Source organism: Calliphora vicina, chromosome 4 (assembly GCF_958450345.1).
Source record: "Calliphora vicina chromosome 4, idCalVici1.1, whole genome shotgun sequence".
Classification (NCBI taxonomy): Eukaryota; Metazoa; Arthropoda; class Insecta; order Diptera; family Calliphoridae; genus Calliphora; species Calliphora vicina.
In genome coordinates, this window is record NC_088783.1 from 6,688,350 (window position 1) to 6,712,261 (window position 23,912).

General features: G+C 28.5%; 3 protein-coding genes across 3 annotated transcripts; 2 read left to right on the plus strand and 1 right to left on the minus strand.

Moving 5' to 3' along the window:
• The first annotated feature begins 259 nt into the window (after nucleotides 1-259).
• Nucleotides 260-3,694, plus strand: LOC135958049 (tRNA (34-2'-O)-methyltransferase regulator WDR6). Its single transcript, XM_065508912.1, has 3 exons — nucleotides 260-533; nucleotides 600-1,325; nucleotides 1,429-3,694. Exons 1-3 carry the CDS (start codon nucleotides 461-463, stop codon nucleotides 3,630-3,632), a joined length of 3,003 nt encoding a protein of 1,000 aa, XP_065364984.1. The 5' UTR covers nucleotides 260-460; the 3' UTR covers nucleotides 3,633-3,694.
• Nucleotides 3,695-5,413: 1,719 nt separating this feature from the next.
• Nucleotides 5,414-6,140, plus strand: LOC135959057 (ADP-ribosylation factor-like protein 2-binding protein). Its single transcript, XM_065510060.1, has 2 exons — nucleotides 5,414-5,793; nucleotides 5,855-6,140. Exons 1-2 carry the CDS (start codon nucleotides 5,495-5,497, stop codon nucleotides 6,087-6,089), a joined length of 534 nt encoding a protein of 177 aa, XP_065366132.1. The 5' UTR covers nucleotides 5,414-5,494; the 3' UTR covers nucleotides 6,090-6,140.
• A 2,047-nt stretch (nucleotides 6,141-8,187) lies between these two features.
• LOC135956554 (uncharacterized protein C18orf19 homolog A) lies at nucleotides 8,188-9,813 on the minus strand. Its single transcript, XM_065507088.1, has 3 exons — nucleotides 9,246-9,813; nucleotides 9,044-9,189; nucleotides 8,188-8,978 (listed from the first exon to the last, which is right to left on the minus strand). The coding sequence occupies exons 1-3, from the start codon at nucleotides 9,716-9,718 to the stop codon at nucleotides 8,818-8,820; spliced, it is 780 nt and encodes a 259-aa protein (XP_065363160.1). The 5' UTR covers nucleotides 9,719-9,813; the 3' UTR covers nucleotides 8,188-8,817.
• Between the last annotated feature and the right edge of the window lie 14,099 nt (nucleotides 9,814-23,912).

The window sequence follows — 23,912 nt, forward strand, 5'->3', positions numbered from 1 at the left end:
AATTAAACTCATTTAAACTCGATTATTTAACGGTCTTGAATTTTAAAGCGTTATCAGTACTATAACAATGAACAGCTGTTCATGTTGATAAGAAAACACACAGTTGCCCAAAAAGGTATCAAACAAGGCGAATTTATAAAAGGTGGAGTCAGTCAAACAGCTGATTACTTTTTTTACGCTTTTTGGTTCTAACAGATGTCAAAGCCTGTTTTTATATTTAAATATCTACATATTCTAAGCTTATTAACAAATTTTTATTTTTTACATAAATAAGTAAAGCCCTCACTATTCAATTATCTACACTACATTAAGTTTTAATCCATATTTGTTTAATTTTTAATTTTTGTTTATTGACATTTGTTAAGACCAATTGTTGTTTTTGTAGAACTGCCACCACCTTGTATGAATTCGCCTTGGTATCAAATGCTACCAATGATCTTAAACATTTGTTGACAACAACATGGGCAAAGTAATAGAAACAGTGGCCGATTCGATTGCCATTGAAATCCTTGATGAAACTACCATATTAACCGGTAAGTACCTTAATAATACAATTAAAATGCTGAAAATAATTTATATTTCTTCCATTTGTTTCAAAGGTAAAGGCAATGAATTACATTTGTATAGAAAAAATACAGCCAAAGAAAACGTGTTTGAGCGACAAGTGCTGGCCATAAAACTTACAAATAAAATTCATGGCATCAGGAAGACACAGACTGCAAGTGTAAAAATTGTATTAGTTTATGGTGAAAAGGAGTTTATATTGTTGGCATACAATGACAACCATGAATTTAATGAATTCTATAGAGCAGAATTAAGTGATTGGATTAGCTGTGGTTCGTTTGTAAATGATTCGCAAGAAATAGTGCTACTAACAGCTCATAGCATCATATTAAGATTTTCCTATAACGTTGCTGTCGGGGAGTGTTGTCTTAAGGAACGCGTATCTTGTACTGACAAATCCACATTATATTGTGCACATTTATTTGGTGAAAACTGGAATGATTTGGTTGTATTTGCCGGTAATGCTTTTGGTGAACTACTCATATGGCAGCCTTCCAAGTATGAGGAAAATAAAGCAGAGCCACTGAAACCTAAGGTGTCTCCGTTATTACACCGCATTTCAGCTCACAATGGTGTCATCTTTTCAATTGACTATGACCAGGATTCGCAGTGTCTTATAACAACTAGTGATGATCGAGCCATCAAATGGTGGAAAATAGAATTTACTACGGAATTCAATTGGAGCGAATCAACTCTTCAAGCCCTGTCCAGTGGTTATGGTCATGTTGCTAGAGTATTTCAAGGACGTATTATTAAGGATGGTAAGATGTATATGAAAATAAACCTTAAATTAAATAAAAGATTGTCGCGACAAGCTTTTACAAAACAAAATAATCATTTTCCTATCTTTTTTTGTGTTCCCAGGTCCTAATGTTTATGCTCTCAGTGTGGGTGAGGATTCATATTTTTGTCTATGGCACAAAAATGGTCAACTCCTTTTTAAAAGACGTCAGCAATATGGAGCAACGATTTGGAATTTTGTCTATGATAATAATACTAAAATCATATATACCATTGGCTCCATAGGAAATTTGGTGGCCTTTGGCTTGAACCAAGTTCTACAAGAAACCCAAAAACCTCTAGAAGATACACTACTGCCAGCTCTAACAGATGGAAATTCTATGGAATACATAGCAAAAGTTAAATTTCTAACAGCTAAACATTTAATAGGGGTAACAAATCAAAATAATTTAATGACATCAAGATGCAAAGGAAATGAATGGCTTAATTGGGAAAATGTGCCGGTAAAAGTGGATTTTAAATGTACTGTAATGGAGGTATTTGAAAATCGTATAGCAATTTGTGGTTACAAACGTCTAATTTTATTGGAGTGTCAGGAGAATAGTGGAGAATTCATTGTAATACACTGTGAAGAGTTGCTTAATAGTGTGATACGCACTTTTGTGTTTTTCAGCAAACAGCAATATTTAATATGTGATGATCAGGGCAATTCGTTAATATTTATGGGCTCCATAAATAATAAACAATATTTGGTATTACCTAAATGTAAGGAACCTTGGCTAACAACAGCTGTATTGCTGCATGCACAGCAATGTATAGTTATAAGCAACAGACAGGGTAATTTGTTGTTATACCAGCTGGAGCCAGAAAGCAATAAATATGAATTGAAACAGATCATAAAACATCCTCATGGTAATTTAGGAGCCACTAATCTGCACTGCCTAGAAGAGACCACGAATTCAGCCTTAATACGTTCAACTGGTCATGATGGTGCACTCAATGTGTTTTCCATTGATTTTGATAACACTACAATTCAAACGTGCTACCGCCAGAATTTACCCGTGTCTTGGGTAGAGCATATTGAAAAGTGGTATAATGATTTGGAAGTGTTTTTAGGATTTAATGACAATCACTTTGTGGCTTGGTGTAAAGAATTTGATTTCCTGCTGCAGTTGCCCTGTGGAGGTGGTCATAGATGTTGGCATTTTGTAATAAATCCCCAAGACTTTAAAATCTCTCTAGCATTTATAAAAAATAAAAGGGTTCGTTTCTACGAAATCTCGCTATTAAACCAGGAGTTAATCACTCTGCCTTTGGCTAAACGCTGGCATATCTCACCCTGTAATATAATGGAAATATTACTACCAACTTCATCTTCCCACTCATCTCATATAGCGGTAACAGCGGGTGATGATAATCTTTTAAAAATTCACACTTTCAACCAGCAGTCAGGGCTCAAGGAGCACAAGGAACTACACCATCATATATCCAACATAAGAGCCTTGAAGGTATTGTCCTTAAATGACATGGAGTTCTTAATATTTTCCGGTGGCGGTCGAGCTCAACTGTGCGTAACTAAAGTGGATAGTGGTAATTTTCATATCAACGAATTGATAAATTATACTTTGAAGCAGGAAAGCAGCGACAATAAATCAAAAGACCAATCATATAATTTTGATCCAGAGACACGTTTAATGTGTTTGGATGTCAAAGTTGTATCCAAGGAGGAGTATGAAATTTATGTGGGCTGTTCCGATGGCTTCATTCGACATTTAAAACTAAACCGAAGAACATTAGAAATTACACTACTAACACAATATTTCTACGGTAAATGCATTTTACAATTGAGGTATATAGCCGAAATGGATTATGTTTTAGTGGCCGCCACTGATGGCTTTATAAAGTTCTACGATAGCAGCCTTTCGAATTGTTTACAACAACTGCAACATCACTCTAGTGGCATCAATGGTTTATCTATTTTATATAATTCTGCAAACAGAACTCTACAAATTTTGAGTGGCGGTGATGATCAAGCTGTTTCATATACGGAATTGTCTTTGAATGATTTAGATTTTGCAATATTAAGGAAATTCCACAAACCTTATTTACATACAGCCCAAGTGTGTGCTAGCGCCTTGAGTTCAGATGGTCGTTATGGTTTTACCAGCGGTGTAGATCAAGTTCTTAATAAACTTGATTTAAGTACGGGAGAAGTGGTGGATAGTTTTTACTCCTGTGTGGCCGATATTAAAGGAGTAGCCTTGGCCGATGATAATGTATGTTTATTGTATGGTTGTGGTTTACAAATTTATTCATTTAATAGTTGATGTGTGTAAAACTGTTTTAGCAAAATGTTATTTTATTTAAATAAACGCTTTTAAAAGTAAAATTTGTTTATTGTTTTGATATTTGGGAATATTTGCGAATGGGGAGGAGAATTAATTACATTTATAATATTGTTATCGTGCTGGAAGAACCATTAATCCGAAAGACTTTAGCTGAGATTGCCTTCGAATTTTCTTTCAAAAGATTTACGCAAATAAAACGATCCATTTTGGTTTGGCAATGAAGACCAGATTTCCCACTCCAGCAGCTGAAATGCATCCCCAAACCTTGACAGATCCTCTTCCGTGTTTCACTGTAATAACTTTTGAGTAAACATTGCCGTATTAGGTATTCTCCATACTCTATGTTTTCCATCGTATTATCCAAATATGTTGTATTTAGACTGATTACTATGTAAATATAAGATTTTGCCAGTAGTCCATGTCATCATTTTTATGGAGTTTCGCAAAATCGATGCGTTTTTTCGTGTTAGCTTCAATAATAAATGTTTTTTTTTCTTGGAATGCAACTGTGAAATCGTTGGCTCTTAGTACATTTCGCAAAGTTTCGGGATGAATGCTAACTTGCTTAGATTTTTTAAAAATGTTTGCTTTATTAACGGCACTTATTCTGGGTTCATTTGCTACGAGGCTGACAATATTTCGTTTTCCCGCTTCACATGATATAGGCTTATTTTCTGTTGTATTCGTGCTAATATAATTTTGAACTATAGAACGACTAATTTCAAATGATTTTCCAATTTCTCCCTATGATTTTTCTTCATTTCTAAACTTCAAAATCACTTTTATACCTAATATCTTGAGAAATTTCTTTAAGTATCCTTGGCCCAATAAATGTATTCATATATGGAATAATCTGGTAAAATCATTTTATATGTAATCAGTATTTGCTAAATTATTGGAAAAATAACGCTTATTGAAGAAAAACTAAAAAAAAATATATTCCTTGCAATTTATATGTCCCGGGATTCGGGGTTGATTAATTCCAAAAATTCCCGGGATTTTCTAATGTTTATCCCTGATGTTATTATTCTAATATATGGCAATGCTGTGCACAAAATTTAAGATGGCAATACCTGTGAATAAACCACAAACTTTTTAATGGCAATGCCTGTAGTTAGCTTCATTAATTTACCGCTACTTTGTAACTAGTAAAAGAAATTTAAGAACAATTTTACATTTTATATTAAGTTTTACATTAAATACCTATTATTAATTAAGATCAAAGTGTTGTGTTACAAAGTTATCAACGATTAAGGAATACGTGAATTAGTGATTATAAATAACAACACAATGCTTTGCATGAGTAGGGATCATCCTTTGAGTGCTGGTCCAAGAAGGAAAAATACCCACTTTATTAAAAACAAGCAAAATTTGTTGATCACATCGACATCAGCTAAAGGGTAAGCTCAACTTATACTTATTTTTATCCAACTTCCGTTTAATTTTAAAGTATGATAGTGTTTCACCAATCTGCCCTCAGTAAAATGTTTAGTTGAGTTTTTTTTTATTGGAAACGATTTTGCAGTATCCTAAAGTTAGACGCATATTAAGGTTTCATTGGATATTCCAATTGCACTAAGTTTGTTATTTACTCATCTGTAAAAGTTAATTTTTGTTTCCTCTGGCGGTGCAATTTAGTGTAAATACTTACATAATGCTGTTTAATACACCTGTTAATTGTCGGTTGTCTTGGAAACCTTTGTTGACATTTATTAAACAAGTATTTACCAGAAAAATAAAAATAAAATCAAACTGTACTGTATGTGTACGTACATATTTTTGAAAACCATTAAAAATTCTAAAGAAAATTAAAAAAACCAACGAAAGAAATATTTTGTACAATGGATTATAGCGATAACGGAGATACTAATATCGATATAGTGTGTCAAACATCGGTAAATGAATATTTCGATCAAGTCATTGGCCACATAGAAGACATTGTTCTGAGCGAAAAATTCCAAGACTTGCATGAACAATTCTTGGAAAGATATTGGTCGAAATTCGAAGACAATGAAGAAAACAAATTGGAATATATGGAAGTATTTGAGGAATATACCACAACATTTGAGACATTCTTTATGGAAGAATTAAACCGTTGTATGGATAATTTTGATATGGAGAAATTTGCTGAAGAATTAAAGTAAGACAAGATTTAAACGAAATTAACAAATGTAAAAAAAAATGTTTTTATTGTGTTACAGTTTGCATGAATCTTCACCAAATGCTATGGGTTTTGTCGATTCAGAAATTTTCGAATTGTTGTATTCTTTTAGTAATTTTCAAATTTTCAAGAATTTGATGTTAGATTATCGCAGTAAGAAGGAAGGCCGCGTACAACATTTGGATTTTAATATTCTAATAACGAAACCATTACATCAAGAGGCTGAATTGTTGGATAGAGTTGTGGATACATGTTTAGTTAATAATATTAAATAAGTATGGTCTTGATTTCTAAATGAAATGTTAAATTTATGTGTGATTTTGAATAGCAAGAAAAACCTTTTATTTCAAGATATTTTCATTGTATTTGATGTAAGCTCTTAAATAATATGAAGAATTTTTTTAAATTTTATGCAACAAAATTGATTTATAGCATAAATTATTTTTGCGATTGAATTTTAAAAATGTCCAAGTGTATTTCAATAATTTCTAATTAAATTTCAGAATTTTGTAATTGTATTTTAGAATTATCATTTTGTAATACAGAAATTTCCAATTATATTTCGGAATTTTTCTAATAGAGATACAAATGTTAGTTTTTGAAATATACACATCTGCTCAAAATAATAGATACACCTAATTGGAAAAAATTTAAATGGCGGTAACATTGAAAATTTCCTCGCAAGCGTTAAGAATACATCATATTATTAAAATTTCTATCTGGCAATGTCATGTCAGTCAAAAATCTGGCAACTATTTGCTTTCATGTTGATTTTTAAAAACGAATTTATTTGAATTACAAAAAATTATTTGCTCATAAAAATAGATACACATCAGTAATTTGTAATTTTTTTTTTGTGCAATTTTTTGTTCCTATTTACGTGAAACAGTAAGTATAATTTAAATTTTAGCAACAATTTTATAAAAAATAGGACTCTTTTGAAGAAAATGGGACGAAATCATCATTGTACCGAAGATGAGAAAAAAATTGTTCAAACGATGAGAAATCAAGGAAAATCATTACGGGAAATAGCAAAGAGCATAGGAAGATCTTTACATTTTGTCCAAAATGCTTTATCTAAAAAACAAAAAAGAGAAACTCGCGGTAGACCAAAGAAAACCAGTCCAGAAACAGATAGGCGGATCGTCCTTATGGTTAAAAAAGACCCTTTCATATCATCGAAAGCTATTTCTGCGGAGCTATGTAACGAAATCAGTCCACAAACAGTTCGTCGTCGTCTTTTACAAGCTAAATTGCCGGGAAGAATTGCCAGAAAAGTGCCACTAATGCGCCAAAAAAATATCAAGACAAGATTAGAATTTGCTAAAGAGCACTTACAATGGTCCGGGTGTGAAGGCGAAAAAAAATGGAGAAATATTTTATGGAGCGACGAAACAAAAATAAATTTGTTTGGAAACGACTGCCAAAGAAATGTACGCCGACCAAAAGGAAAAGAATTCCACGTTAAATTTACAAAAAAGACGGTAAAACATGGCGGGGGAAACATAATGGTTTGGGGTTGCTTTTCATGGAATGGTGTTGGTCCGATATTCCGAATAGAAGATACCATGAATGCTAGTGGGTATAGAGACATATTGGAAAACGTAATGCTTCCATATGCATCGGAAAATATGCCATTAATATGGACATTCCAGCAGGACAACGACCCAAAACATAGTTCAAGATTAGTTAAAAACTGGTTCTTGGAGAATAACGTACCTGTTTTAAGCTGGCCCAGCCAATCCCCTGATTTAAACCCAATAGAAAACTTGTGGAGTGAATTAAAGATAAGGCTTTCGAAGGAAGTTTTCAAAAATAAAGACGATTTATGGGAGAAAACGCAAAAAATATGGTACGAGATTCCATTGGAGAAGTGTCAGAACTTGATATCCAGTATGCCCAGAAGAGTGGAGAAAGTTTTACAAAACAAAGGTGGATATACTGGATACTAGCTTTACTTTAATAATAAACTAATTTTTTTAAGATAAAATTTATTAGCTTTTGTTTAAAAAGAATTTTTAAAAATGTATCTATTATTATGAGCACCAAATTTTTCGAAATTTAAGAAATTTAATTTACTTTATAATATTTATTATTAATTATGAAATATTTTGTTTTTGTTTTTTACTCTCCTTTTAACTATAAATAAAAATCGACTGAATTTTTTTTATAATTTTACAATATACCATTATTTTTTTTCGTTTTTAAAAAATAAATTTTGGTGTATCTATTATTTTGAGCAGATGTGTATATAATTAGAAACTTCTGAAATACAATTGGAAATGGTGTAGATCGGTAACTATATTCCAAAGTTACAACGTTCGACGTAACAATACGAAATTGCTTCTTGTAATTAAGTTAATAAAACAAGCATTATTTTTTTCGAATATGTATTTTAATTTAACATCATTTGAAATGATTATTTAGCGTAGTATTTTAATATACGTTTCATTGTTAAAAAATAACATTAACAAAGTTAAACTTAGGCAATTTGTAGTTCTGTTACTGGCAAAATAGATTGCTTGAGACTCTCTTTGTCATAAAATCATTAACAAAAACAAATTGTTTTATAAAATAACACAAACTTTAAAACAAGTTGTTTTTTTTTTTTGAATTTTAAACCAGAGAGCTTAATTAACAGAACCAGAACTCTACTTATAAATATTAAAAAAATATAAATTTAATTTCTACTGTAAATCATTACATTAGTTTTCATTCACTCTCAGCGTGATATTGACGATCTCTTTGGGGAAATAAATAACAAAAACACTTTCCGGCAACAAGTCATCTTTATGTCGTAAGAGTTATTTTCAATTCATTCAAGATTATTTTGTTTTTTTTTTAAATTGGAAATGGGGAGGAGCAGGATGAGTATTTGAAATTGTTATTTTCTCTAACTCTTTTTAGGACTATTTGTTGTGATTTTTACGATCTCACTGCAAATCGTTGTTGTAACACTTATTTGGGTTTGTTCGCTTTGAATTTGCAGTGTTTATCATAAAATCATTTATTTTGTTGGTCTTGCTGTTCTTTTTCGGCATTTGCCTTTACAGCAGCTCTCTGGGCTTTTTGGTCTTCATACATGCGAACAAATTCTTCTTTAGTGGGCATTGGCTTGATGTGACCCTGTTGAACTAAGTACTTAATTGAAACGGTGGTGCCACCTGCAATTTGAATATATATCCGCTTGATAAGTTCGCTTTATTATTTTAATTATACAACCACTTACCCAAAGTGACTGCATAACGTACTGGTGTGGCCACTTTATAGCACAAATACGCCACAGCCCAATGACCCAAATTAGAACTTTGCACTTTTTCTATGATAGTCTCACTAAGATGTATGTATTGCAAAAGTGATGGTACATCTACACCGCTACAAAAAAATACATTCTTAAAAACAACAATTGAGTAAATTTGAGCTTAACTCACCTTTTGGATAAATAATAAAAACCACACATCCATCCAGCTGAGGTCACAACATGCACTGGTATCAACACATACCAGTATTTCTTATACATAAGCTTAAATTTAGCAAACAAACCCAATTTAGAGGTCTCACCAAATAAGTCAACATCTGTTACGGCTGCTGCTTTGGTATCAGACTTGTTGGCTCTGTCGGGTGCATTCTTTGTGCCAAATTGACAGCGTGTATTGTAGATGGGAGCACAGACATGGGTTTGTAATTGTGGCAATAGCAGGCTTTGTTGCTTAAAACAATCCTTATTGCTGTAAATTGTAGCTGGGTGGACTGAGCCGCCAATGTTACGTATAAAGACAGCTGTGGAATAGTTTGCTGCACGTTTTAAACACCACAACTGTTGCTGCTTCAACTGCGTATGACATCTGATAAGACCAGCATTGTTGGCTTTCAAGACATTCGTTAATGTCTTCAAGGTGTTCATTTTAATTTATAAGTTTTATTTACGTCTTTAATCTTGAAAATATTTTCTTTTGCTTTTCCTAAATTTTCATTTTTTACCAGATGTACGTGCCGAATATAAGTTTACTAAATATATCAACCGGACATGGTTGTTTTATTTCGTACGTTTTTCTATTGTCTAACAGAGTTGCACAGAAATATAGTATGTACTGTATAAATACTAGAAATTAACTTAAAGCTACATACACTGTGAATTTTTTAAATAATTCGGTATCTCCGGAACTATTGGAGATATTGTAACGTAATTTCACAATGTTTTAGCTGACTTGAATTCGAGTTGATTTACAGTTGTTCAGCATCGTCGGCGGAATAAGGGCCAATTGGTAGCCCATCAAACTAAGTCACCATTTATGATTCGAATGAGCTTATAATCTTCATCAAAAATGCAAAGAAATCTAAAATTGCTTATAAATCGTATACTAAAGTAGATTTCCCGCAAAAATCGATTTTTTATGTTTAGCGATAATAATGAAAATCACCCAAAAATCGATTTTTTAATGGAAAATGCAAAGAAATCTGAAATTGCATATAAATCGTAAACTAAAGGGCTTAGAGCGATAATAATGAAAATCTGTGATCACTTATATTTTCACCCAAAAATCGATTTTTATATGGAAAATGCAAAGAAAACTAAAATTGCATATAAATCGTAAACTAAAGGGTTTATAGCGATAATAATGAAAATCTGTGATCACTTATATTTTCACCCAAAAATCGATTTTTATATGGAAAATGCAAAGAAAACTAAAATTGCTTCTAAATCGTAAACTAAAGGGTTTAGAGCGATAACAATGAAAATCTGTGATCACTTATATTTTCTATCAAAAATCGATTTTTATATGGAAAATGCAAAGAAAACTAAAATTGCTTATAAATCGTAAACTAAAGGGTTTAGAGCGATAATAATGAAAATCTGTGATCACTTATATTTTCACCCAAAAATCGATTTTTATATGGAAAATTCTAAGAAAACTAAAATTGCTTATAAATCGTAAACTAAAGGGTTTAGAGCGATAACAATGAAAATCTGTGATCACTTATATTTTCACCCAAAAATCGATTTTTATATGGAAAATTCTAAGAAAACTAAAATTGCTTATAAATCGTAAACTAAAGGGTTTAGAGCGATAACAATGAAAATCTGTGATCACTTATATTTTCACCCAAAAATCGATTTTTTTATGGAAAATGCAAAGAAAACTAAAATTGCTTATAAATCGTAAACTAAAGGGTTTAGAGCGATAACAATGAAAATCTGTGATCACTTGTATTTTCTATCAAAAATCGATTTTTATATGGAAAATGCAAAGAAAACTAAAATTGCTTATAAATCGTAAACTAAAGGGTTTAGAGCGATAATAATGAAAATCTGTGATCACTTATATTTTCACCCAAAAATCGATTTTTATATGGAAAATGCAAAGAAAACTAAAATTGCTTATAAATCGTAAACTAAAGGGTTTAGAGCGATAATAATGAAAATCTGTGATATTTTCACCCAAAAATCGATTTTTATATGGAAAATTCTAAGAAAACTAAAATTGCTTATAAATCGTAAACTAAAGGGTTTAGAGCGATAATAATGAAAATCTGTGATCACTTGTATTTGCTATCAAAAATCGATTTTTTAATGGAAAATGCAAAGAAATCTAAAAGTGCTTATAAATCGTAAACTAAAGGGTTTAGAGCGATAATAATGAAAATCTGTGATCACTTATATATTCACCCAAAAATCGATTTTTATATGGAAAATTCTAAGAAAACTAAAATTGCTTATAAATCGTAAACTAAAGGGTTTATTTAGAGCGATAACAATGAAAATCTGTGATCACTTATATTTTCACCCAAAAATCGATTTTTTTATGGAAAATGCAAAGAAAACTAAAATTGCTTATAAATCGTAAACTAAAGGGTTTAGAGCGATAACAATGAAAATCTGTGATCACTTATATTTTCACCCAAAAATCGATTTTTTTATGGAAAATGCAAAGAAAACTAAAATTGCTTATAAATCGTAATCTAAAGGGTTTAGAGCGATAACAATGAAAATCTGTGATCACTTGTATTTTCTATCAAAAATCGATTTTTATATGGAAAATGCAAAGAAAACTAAAATTGCTTATAAATCGTAAACTAAAGGGTTTATAGCGATAATAATGAAAATCTGTGATCACTTATATTTTCACCCAAAAATCGATTTTTATATGGAAAATGCAAAGAAAACTAAAATTGCTTATAAATCGTAAACTAAAGGGTTTAGAGCGATAATAATGAAAATCTGTGATCACTTGTATTTGCTATCAAAAATCGATTTTTTAATGGAAAATGCAAAGAAATCTAAAAGTGCTTATAAATCGTAAACTAAAGGGTTTAGAGCGATAATAATGAAAATCTGTGATCACTTATATTTTCACCCAAAAATCGATTTTTATATGGAAAATTCTAAGAAAACTAAAATTGCTTATAAATCGTAAACTAAAGGGTTTAGAGCGATAATAATGAAAATTTGTGATCACTTATATTTTCACCCAAAAATCGATTTTTTTATGGAAAATGCAAAGAAAACTAAAATTGCTTATAAATCGTAAACTAAAGGGTTTAGAGCGATAATAATGAAAATCTGTGATCACTTGTATTTGCTATCAAAAACCGATTTTTTAATGGAAAATGCAAAGAAATCTAAAAGTGCTTATAAATCGTAAACTAAAGGGTTTAGAGCGATAACAATGAAAATCTGTGATCACTTGTATTTTCTATCAAAAATCGATTTTTATATGGAAAATGCAAAGAAAACTAAAATTGCTTATAAATCGTAAACTAAAGGGTTTAGAGCGATAATAATGAAAATCTGTGATCACTTATATTTTCACCCAAAAATCGATTTTTATATGGAAAATTCTAAGAAAACTAAAATTGCTTATAAATCGTAAACTAAAGGGTTTAGAGCGATAACAATGAAAATCTGTGATCACTTATATTTTCACCCAAAAATCGATTTTTATATGGAAAATTCTAAGAAAACTAAAATTGCTTATAAATCGTAAACTAAAGGGTTTAGAGCGATAACAATGAAAATCTGTGATCACTTATATTTTCACCCAAAAATCGATTTTTTTATGGAAAATGCAAAGAAAACTAAAATTGCTTATAAATCGTAATCTAAAGGGTTTAGAGCGATAACAATGAAAATCTGTGATCACTTGTATTTTCTATCAAAAATCGATTTTTATGTGGAAAATGCAAAGAAAACTAAAATTGCTTATAAATCGTAAACTAAAGGGTTTAGAGCGATAATAATGAAAATCTGTGATCACTTATATTTTCACCCAAAAATCGATTTTTATATGGAAAATGCAAAGAAAACTAAAATTGCTTATAAATCGTAAACTAAAGGGTTTAGAGCGATAATAATGAAAATCTGTGATCACTTGTATTTGCTATCAAAAATCGATTTTTTAATGGAAAATGCAAAGAAATCTAAAAGTGCTTATAAATCGTAAACTAAAGGGTTTAGAGCGATAATAATGAAAATCTGTGATCACTTATATATTCACCCAAAAATCGATTTTTATATGGAAAATTCTAAGAAAACTAAAATTGCTTATAAATCGTAAACTAAAGGGTTTATTTAGAGCGATAACAATGAAAATCTGTGATCACTTATATTTTCACCCAAAAATCGATTTTTTTATGGAAAATGCAAAGAAAACTAAAATTGCTTATAAATCGTAAACTAAAGGGTTTAGAGCGATAATAATGAAAATCTGTGATCACTTATATTTTCACCCAAAAATCGATTTTTATATGGAAAATTCTAAGAAAACTAAAATTGCTTATAAATCGTAAACTAAAGGGTTTAGAGCGATAACAATGAAAATCTGTGATCACTTATATTTTCACCCAAAAATCGATTTTTATATGGAAAATTCTAAGAAAACTAAAATTGCTTATAAATCGTAAACTAAAGGGTTTAGAGCGATAACAATGATCTGTGATCACTTGTATTTTCTATCAAAAATCGATTTTTATATGGAAAATGCAAAGAAATCTAAAATTGCATATAAATCGTAAACTAAAGGGTTTAGAGCGATAATAATGAAAATCTGTGATCACTTATATTTTCACCCAAAAATCGATTTTTATATGGAAAATGCAAAGAAAACTAAAATTGCTTATAAATCGTAAACTAAAGGGTTTAGAGCGATAATAATGAAAATCTGTGATCACTTATATTTTCACCCAAAAATCGATTTTTATATGGAAAATTCTAAGAAAACTAAAATTGCTTATAAATCGTAAACTAAAGGGTTTAGAGCGATAACAATGAAAATCTGTGATCACTTGTATTTTCTATCAAAAATCGATTTTTATATGGAAAATGCAAAGAAAACTAAAATTGCTTATAAATCGTAAACTAAAGGGTTTAGAGCGATAAGATTGAAAATCTGTGATCACTTATATTTTCACCCAAAAATCGATTTTTATATGGAAAATTCTAAGAAAACTAAAATTGCTTATAAATCGTAAACTAAAGGGTTTAGAGCGATAATAATGAAAATCTGTGATCACTTATATTTTCACCCAAAAATCGATTTTTTTATGGAAAATGCAAAGAAAACTAAAATTGCTTATAAATCGTAAACTAAAGGGTTTAGAGCGATAATAATGAAAATCTGTGATCACTTGTATTTGCTATCAAAAATCGATTTTTTAATGGAAAATGCAAAGAAAACTAAAAATGCTTATAAATCGTAAACTAAAGGGTTTAGAGCGATAATAATGAAAATCTGTGATCACTTATATTTTCACCCAAAAATCGATTTTTATATGGAAAATTCTAAGAAAACTAAAATTGCTTATAAATCGTAAACTAAAGGGTTTAGAGCGATAATAATGAAAATCTGTGATCACTTATATTTTCACTCAAAAATCGATTTTTTTATGGAAAATGCAAAGAAAACTAAAATTGCTTATAAATCGTAAACTAAAGGGTTTAGAGCGATAATAATGAAAATCTGTGATCACTTATATATTCACCCAAAAATCGATTTTTATATGGAAAATTCTAAGAAAACTAAAATTGCTTATAAATCGTAAACTAAAGGGTTTATTTAGAGCGATAACAATGAAAATCTGTGATCACTTATATTTTCACCCAAAAATCGATTTTTATATGGAAAATTCTAAGAAAACTAAAATTGCTTATAAATCGTAAACTAAAGGGTTTAGAGCGATAATAATGAAAATCTGTGATCACTTATATTTTCACCCAAAAATCGATTTTTTTATGGAAAATGCAAAGAAAACTAAAATTGCTTATAAATCGTAAACTAAAGGGTTTAGAGCGATAATAATGAAAATCTGTGATCACTTATATATTCACCCAAAAATCGATTTTTATATGGAAAATTCTAAGAAAACTAAAATTGCTTATAAATCGTAAACTAAAGGGTTTATTTAGAGCGATAACAATGAAAATCTGTGATCACTTATATTTTCACCCAAAAATCGATTTTTTTATGGAAAATGCAAAGAAAACTAAAATTGCTTATAAATCGTAAACTAAAGGGTTTAGAGCGATAATAATGAAAATCTGTGATCACTTATATATTCACCCAAAAATCGATTTTTATATGGAAAATTCTAAGAAAACTAAAATTGCTTATAAATCGTAAACTAAAGGGTTTATTTAGAGCGATAACAATGAAAATCTGTGATCACTTATATTTTCACCCAAAAATCGATTTTTTTATGGAAAATGCAAAGAAAACTAAAATTGCTTATAAATCGTAAACTAAAGGGTTTAGAGCGATAACAATGAAAATCTGTGATCACTTGTATTTTCTATCAAAAATCGATTTTTATATGGAAAATGCAAAGAAAACTAAAATTGCTTATAAATCGTAAACTAAAGGGTTTAGAGCGATAAGATTGAAAATCTGTGATCACTTATATTTTCACCCAAAAATCGATTTTTATATGGAAAATGCAAAGAAAACTAAAATTGCTTATAAATCGTAAACTAAAGGGTTTAGAGCGATAATAATGAAAATCTGTGATCACTTATATTTTCACCCAAAAATCGATTTTTATATGGAAAATTCTAAGAAAACTAAAATTGCTTATAAATCGTAAACTAAAGGGTTTAGAGCGATAATAATGAAAATCTGTGATCACTTATATTTTCACCCAAAAATAGATTTTTATATGGAAAATTCTAAGAAAACTAAAATTGCTTATAAATCGTAAACTAAAGGGTTTAGAGCGATAACAATGAAAATCTGTGATCACTTATATTTTCACCCAAAAATCGATTTTTATATGGAAAATGCAAAGAAAACTAAAATTGCTTATAAATCGTAAACTAAAGGGTTTAGAGCGATAATAATGAAAATCTGTGATCACTTATATTTTCACCCAAAAATCGATTTTTATATGGAAAATTCTAAGAAAACTAAAATTGCTTATAAATCGTAAACTAAAGGGTTTAGAGCGATAACAATGAAAATCTGTGATCACTTGTATTTTCTATCAAAAATCGATTTTTATATGGAAAATGCAAAGAAAACTAAAATTGCTTATAAATCGTAAACTAAAGGGTTTAGAGCGATAATAATGAAAATCTGTGATCACTTATATTTTCACCCAAAAATCGATTTTTATATGGAAAATTCTAAGAAAACTAAAATTGCTTATAAATCGTAAACTAAAGGGTTTATTTAGAGCGATAACAATGAAAATCTGTGATCACTTATATTTTCACCCAAAAATCGATTTTTTTATGGAAAATGCAAAGAAAACTAAAATTGCTTATAAATCGTAAACTAAAGGGTTTAGAGCGATAACAATGAAAATCTGTGATCACTTGTATTTTCTATCAAAAATCGATTTTTATATGGAAAATGCAAAGAAAACTAAAATTGCTTATAAATCGTAAACTAAAGGGTTTAGAGCGATAATAATGAAAATCTGTGATCACTTGTATTTTCTATCAAAAATCGATTTTTTAATGGAAAATGCAAAGAAATCTAAAAGTGCTTATAAATCGTAAACTAAAGGGTTTAGAGCGATAATAATGAAAATCTGTGATCACTTGTATTTTCTATCAAAAATCGATTTTTTTATGGAAAATGCAAAGAAAACTAAAATTGCTTATAAATCGTAAACTAAAGGGTTTAGAGCGATAATAATGAAAATCTGTGATCACTTATATATTCACCCAAAAATCGATTTTTATATGGAAAATGCAAAGAAAACTAAAATTGCTTATAAATCGTAAACTAAAGGGTTTAGAGCGATAATAATGAAAATCTGTGATCACTTATATTTTCACCCAAAAATCGATTTTTATATGGAAAATTCTAAGAAAACTAAAATTGCTTATAAATCGTAAACTAAAGGGTTTAGAGCGATAACAATGAAAATCTGTGATCACTTGTATTTTCTATCAAAAATCGATTTTTATATGGAAAATGCAAAGAAAACTAAAATTGCTTATAAATCGTAAACTAAAGGGTTTAGAGCGATAATAATGAAAATCTGTGATCACTTATATTTTCACCCAAAAATCGATTTTTATATGGAAAATTCTAAGAAAACTAAAATTGCTTATAAATCGTAAACTAAAGGGTTTAGAGCGATAATAATGAAAATCTGTGATCACTTATATTTTCACCCAAAAATCGATTTTTATATGGAAAATTCTAAGAAAACTAAAATTGCTTATAAATCGTAAACTAAAGGGTTTAGAGCGATAACAATGAAAATCTGTGATCACTTATATTTTCACCCAAAAATCGATTTTTATATGGAAAATGCAAAGAAAACTAAAATTGCTTATAAATCGTAAACTAAAGGGTTTAGAGCGATAATAATGAAAATCTGTGATCACTTATATTTTCACCCAAAAATCGATTTTTATATGGAAAATTCTAAGAAAACTAAAATTGCTTATAAATCGTAAACTAAAGGGTTTAGAGCGATAATAATGAAAATCTGTGATCACTTATATTTTCACCCAAAAATCGATTCTTATATGGAAAATTCTAAGAAAACTAAAATTGCTTATAAATCGTAAACTAAAGGGTTTAGAGCGATAACAATGAAAATCTGTGATCACTTATATTTTCACCCAAAAATCGATTTTTATATGGAAAATGCAAAGAAAACTAAAATTGCTTATAAATCGTAAACTAAAGGGTTTAGAGCGATAATAATGAAAATCTGTGATCACTTATATTTTCACCCAAAAATCGATTTTTATATGGAAAATTCTAAGAAAACTAAAATTGCTTATAAATCGTAAACTAAAGGGTTTAGAGCGATAATAATGAAAATCTGTGATCACTTGTATTTGCTATCAAAAATCGATTTTTATATGGAAAATTCTAAGAAAACTAAAATTGCTTATAAATCGTAAACTAAAGGGTTTAGAGCGATAATAATGAAAATCTGTGATCACTTGTATTTGCTATCAAAAATCGATTTTTTAATGGAAAATGCAAAGAAATCTAAAAGTGCTTATAAATCGTAAACTAAAGGGTTTAGAGCGATAACAATGAAAATCTGTGATCACTTGTATTTTCACCCAAAAATCGATTTTTATATGGAAAATGCAAAGAAAACTAAAATTGCTTATAAATCGTAAACTAAAGGGTTTAGAGCGATAATAATGAAAATCTGTGATCACTTGTATTTGCTATCAAAAATCGATTTTTTAATGGAAAATGCAAAGAAATCTAAAAGTGCTTATAAATCGTAAACTAAAGGGTTTAGAGCGATAACAATGAAAATCTGTGATCACTTATATTTTCACCCAAAAATCGATTTTTATATGGAAAATGCAAAGAAAACTAAAATTGCTTATAAATCGTAAACTAAAGGGTTTATAGCGATAATAATGAAAATCTGTGATCACTTATATTTTCACCCAAAAATCGATTTTTATATGGAAAATGCAAAGAAAACTAAAATTGCTTATAAATCGTAAACTAAAGGGTTTATAGCGATAATAATGAAAATCTGTGATCACTTATATTTTCACCCAAAAATCGATTTTTATATGGAAAATTCTAAGAAAACTAAAATTGCTTATAAATCGTAAACTAAAGGGTTTAGAGCGATAATAATGAAAATCTGTGATCACTTATATTTTCACCCAAAAATCGATTTTTATATGGAAAATGCAAAGAAAACTAAAATTGCTTATAAATCGTAAACTAAAGGGTTTAGAGCGATAATAATGAAAATCTGTGATCACTTGTATTTGCTATCAAAAATCGATTTTTATATGGAAAATTCTAAGAAAACTAAAATTGCTTATAAATCGTAAACTAAAGGGTTTAGAGCGATAATAATGAAAATCTGTGATCACTTATATTTTCACCCAAAAATCGATTTTTATATGGAAAATGCAAAGAAAACTAAAATTGCTTATAAATCGTAAACTAAAGGGTTTAGAGCGATAATAATGAAAATCTGTGATCACTTGTATTTGCTATCAAAAATCGATTTTTATATGGAAAATTCTAAGAAAACTAAAATTGCTTATAAATCGTAAACTAAAGGGTTTAGAGCGATAATAATGAAAATCTGTGATCACTTATATTTTCACCCAAAAATCGATTTTTATATGGAAAATGCAAAGAAAACTAAAATTGCTTATAAATCGTAAACTAAAGGGTTTAGAGCGATAACAATGAAAATCTGTGATCACTTGTATTTTCTATCAAAAATCGATTTTTATATGGAAAATGCAAAGAAAACTAAAATTGCTTATAAATCGTAAACTAAAGGGTTTAGAGCGATAACAATGAAAATCTGTGATCACTTGTATTTTCTATCAAAAATCGATTTTTATATGGAAAATGCAAAGAAAACTAAAATTGCTTATAAATCGTAAACTAAAGGGTTTAGAGCGATAATAATGAAAATCTGTGATCACTTATATTTTCACCCAAAAATCGATTTTTATATGGAAAATGCAAAGAAAACTAAAATTGCTTATAAATCGTAAACTAAAGGGTTTAGAGCGATAATAATGAAAATCTGTGATCACTTGTATTTGCTATCAAAAATCGATTTTTATATGGAAAATTCTAAGAAAACTAAAATTGCTTATAAATCGTAAACTAAAGGGTTTAGAGCGATAATAATGAAAATCTGTGATCACTTATATTTTCACCCAAAAATCGATTTTTATATGGAAAATGCAAAGAAAACTAAAATTGCTTATAAATCGTAAACTAAAGGGTTTAGAGCGATAATAATGAAAATCTGTGATCACTTGTATTTGCTATCAAAAATCGATTTTTATATGGAAAATTCTAAGAAAACTAAAATTGCTTATAAATCGTAAACTAAAGGGTTTAGAGCGATAATAATGAAAATCTGTGATCACTTATATTTTCACCCAAAAATCGATTTTTATATGGAAAATGCAAAGAAAACTAAAATTGCTTATAAATCGTAAACTAAAGGGTTTAGAGCGATAACAATGAAAATCTGTGATCACTTGTATTTTCTATCAAAAATCGATTTTTATATGGAAAATGCAAAGAAAACTAAAATTGCTTATAAATCGTAAACTAAAGGGTTTAGAGCGATAACAATGAAAATCTGTGATCACTTGTATTTTCTATCAAAAATCGATTTTTATATGGAAAATGCAAAGAAAACTAAAATTGCTTATAAATCGTAAACTAAAGGGTTTAGAGCGATAATAATGAAAATCTGTGATCACTTATATTTTCACCCAAAAATCGATTTTTATATGGAAAATGCAAAGAAAACTAAAATTGCTTATAAATCGTAAACTAAAGGGTTTAGAGCGATAATAATGAAAATCTGTGATCACTTGTATTTGCTATCAAAAATCGATTTTTTAATGGAAAATGCAAAGAAATCTAAAAGTGCTTATAAATCGTAAACTAAAGGGTTTAGAGCGATAACAATGAAAATCTGTGATCACTTGTATTTTCACCCAAAAATCGATTTTTATATGGAAAATGCAAAGAAAACTAAAATTGCTTATAAATCGTAAACTAAAGGGTTTAGAGCGATAATAATGAAAATCTGTGATCACTTGTATTTGCTATCAAAAATCGATTTTTTAATGGAAAATGCAAAGAAATCTAAAAGTGCTTATAAATCGTAAACTAAAGGGTTTAGAGCGATAACAATGAAAATCTGTGATCACTTATATTTTCACCCAAAAATCGATTTTTATATGGAAAATGCAAAGAAAACTAAAATTGCTTATAAATCGTAAACTAAAGGGTTTATAGCGATAATAATGAAAATCTGTGATCACTTATATTTTCACCCAAAAATCGATTTTTATATGGAAAATGCAAAGAAAACTAAAATTGCTTATAAATCGTAAACTAAAGGGTTTATAGCGATAATAATGAAAATCTGTGATCACTTATATTTTCACCCAAAAATCGATTTTTATATGGAAAATTCTAAGAAAACTAAAATTGCTTATAAATCGTAAACTAAAGGGTTTAGAGCGATAATAATGAAAATCTGTGATCACTTATATTTTCACCCAAAAATCGATTTTTATATGGAAAATGCAAAGAAAACTAAAATTGCTTATAAATCGTAAACTAAAGGGTTTAGAGCGATAATAATGAAAATCTGTGATCACTTGTATTTGCTATCAAAAATCGATTTTTATATGGAAAATTCTAAGAAAACTAAAATTGCTTATAAATCGTAAACTAAAGGGTTTAGAGCGATAATAATGAAAATCTGTGATCACTTGTATTTGCTATCAAAAATCGATTTTTTAATGGAAAATGCAAAGAAATCTAAAAGTGCTTATAAATCGTAAACTAAAGGGTTTAGAGCGATAACAATGAAAATCTGTGATCACTTATATTTTCACCCAAAAATCGATTTTTATATGGAAAATGCAAAGAAAACTAAAATTGCTTATAAATCGTAAACTAAAGGGTTTATAGCGATAATAATGAAAATCTGTGATCACTTATATTTTCACCCAAAAATCGATTTTTATATGGAAAATTCTAAGAAAACTAAAATTGCTTATAAATCGTAAACTAAAGGGTTTAGAGCGATAACAATGAAAATCTGTGATCACTTGTATTTTCTATCAAAAATCGATTTTTATATGGAAAATGCAAAGAAAACTAAAATAGCTTATAAATCGTAAACTAAAGGGTTTAGAGCGATAATAATGAAAATCTGTGATCACTTATATTTTCACCCAAAAATCGATTTTTATATGGAAAATGCAAAGAAAACTAAAATTGCTTATAAATCGTAAACTAAAGGGTTTAGAGCGATAATAATGAAAATCTGTGATCACTTATATTTTCACCCAAAAATCGATTTTTATATGGAAAATTCTAAGAAAACTAAAATTGCTTATAAATCGTAAACTAAAGGGTTTAGAGCGATAACAATGAAAATCTGTGATCACTTGTATTTTCTATCAAAAATCGATTTTTATATGGAAAATGCAAAGAAAACTAAAATTGCTTATAAATCGTAAACTAAAGGGTTTAGAGCGATAATAATGAAAATCTGTGATCACTTATATTTTCACCCAAAAATCGATTTTTATATGGAAAATGCAAAGAAAACTAAAATTGCTTATAAATCGTAAACTAAAGGGTTTAGAGCGATAATAATGAAAATCTGTGATCACTTGTATTTTCACCCAAAAATCGATTTTTATATGGAAAATGCAAAGAAAACTAAAATTGCTTATAAATCGTAAACTAAAGGGTTTAGAGCGATAATAATGAAAATCTGTGATCACTTATATTTTCACCCAAAAATCGATTTTTATATGGAAAATGCAAAGAAAACTAAAATTGCTTATATATCGTAAACTAAAGGGTTTATAGCGATAACAATGAAAATCTGTGATTACTTGTATTTTCTATCAAAAATCGATTTTTATATGGAAAATTCTAAGAAAACTAAAATTGCTTATAAATCGTAAACTAAAGGGTTTATAGCGATAATAATGAAAATCTGTGATCACTTGTATTTTCTATCAAAAATCGATTTTTATATATAAAATGCAAAAAAACTAAAATTGCTTATAAATCGTAAACTAAAGGATTTAGAGCGATAATAATGAAAAAATGTTTGCTATTTTTACATAAATTTAATAATATTTTATAAAAAAAAGTGCATTATAAGTGTATTGTGTAATGAATTAGTTCCAAAATGTATATTGGCCAATATTTCAAGATGAATCAACAATATCTGAAATTTTAAAAATATACATATGTACATTAAACGTGATAAAACATTCATATGTATCGGATATGTATTTATAAATACAAATATGGAAAACAAAAATGTCAAGAAAATATAAAATAAAAATATAGTTTGCAGAAAAATATCAATCAACAAAGAAATAAAATATTTGTAATACTATCGTGTAAACAATAAATGTTTTTTTCGAAACGATTTCTTGAAATACTGAATGATTTCAATAATATTTTAAATTTCAAAAGTGTTAATACTCAGTATTGCCGTCTATAAATACCTGTATGTATATTTTCCAAGCATTCTAAATTGTGTTTGAAAACATAAAATATGAAAAAAGTCATACTATTTAAGAAAGTATTAATAAATGTTATGAATTGAAATCAATGAAATCATATTATAATATTTATGTTGAAACTTTTTTCAGTGTATTTTCTTTTATTTTTGAGAATGGTAAAAGGTCATGTTTTTGGAAACGGAAATTACGGAATATAAATTTCAAAAACTTTCCATTGTATTGTTGCTCACTGTCATCGAGTAAGCGATTGTTTTGCGATGATGTTTTTTTATTACGTTGTAAATCCATATATTGATTAATCAATATATTTTTTTTCCGAAATTTAAAACCCAAATTAATTACACTTGTATCCCTTAATTACCCCAACACATTTTTCGAAAATTTCCTCATTATACGTGATATTTGTTCAAAAAAAAAAAAGAACTTGTTAACAAAAGAGTAAAAATTAAAACGCATGTTTTGAAAAGCTAATGCACATGTAGAACAAGTATGTATAACTATATTGTACGTTTCTTCTTCATAATTTCAAATACTTAGGATCAATTAACTTTTCACTAAATAATAATTTCCTTAACAAAATATACAAACATGAAATAAAGAAACG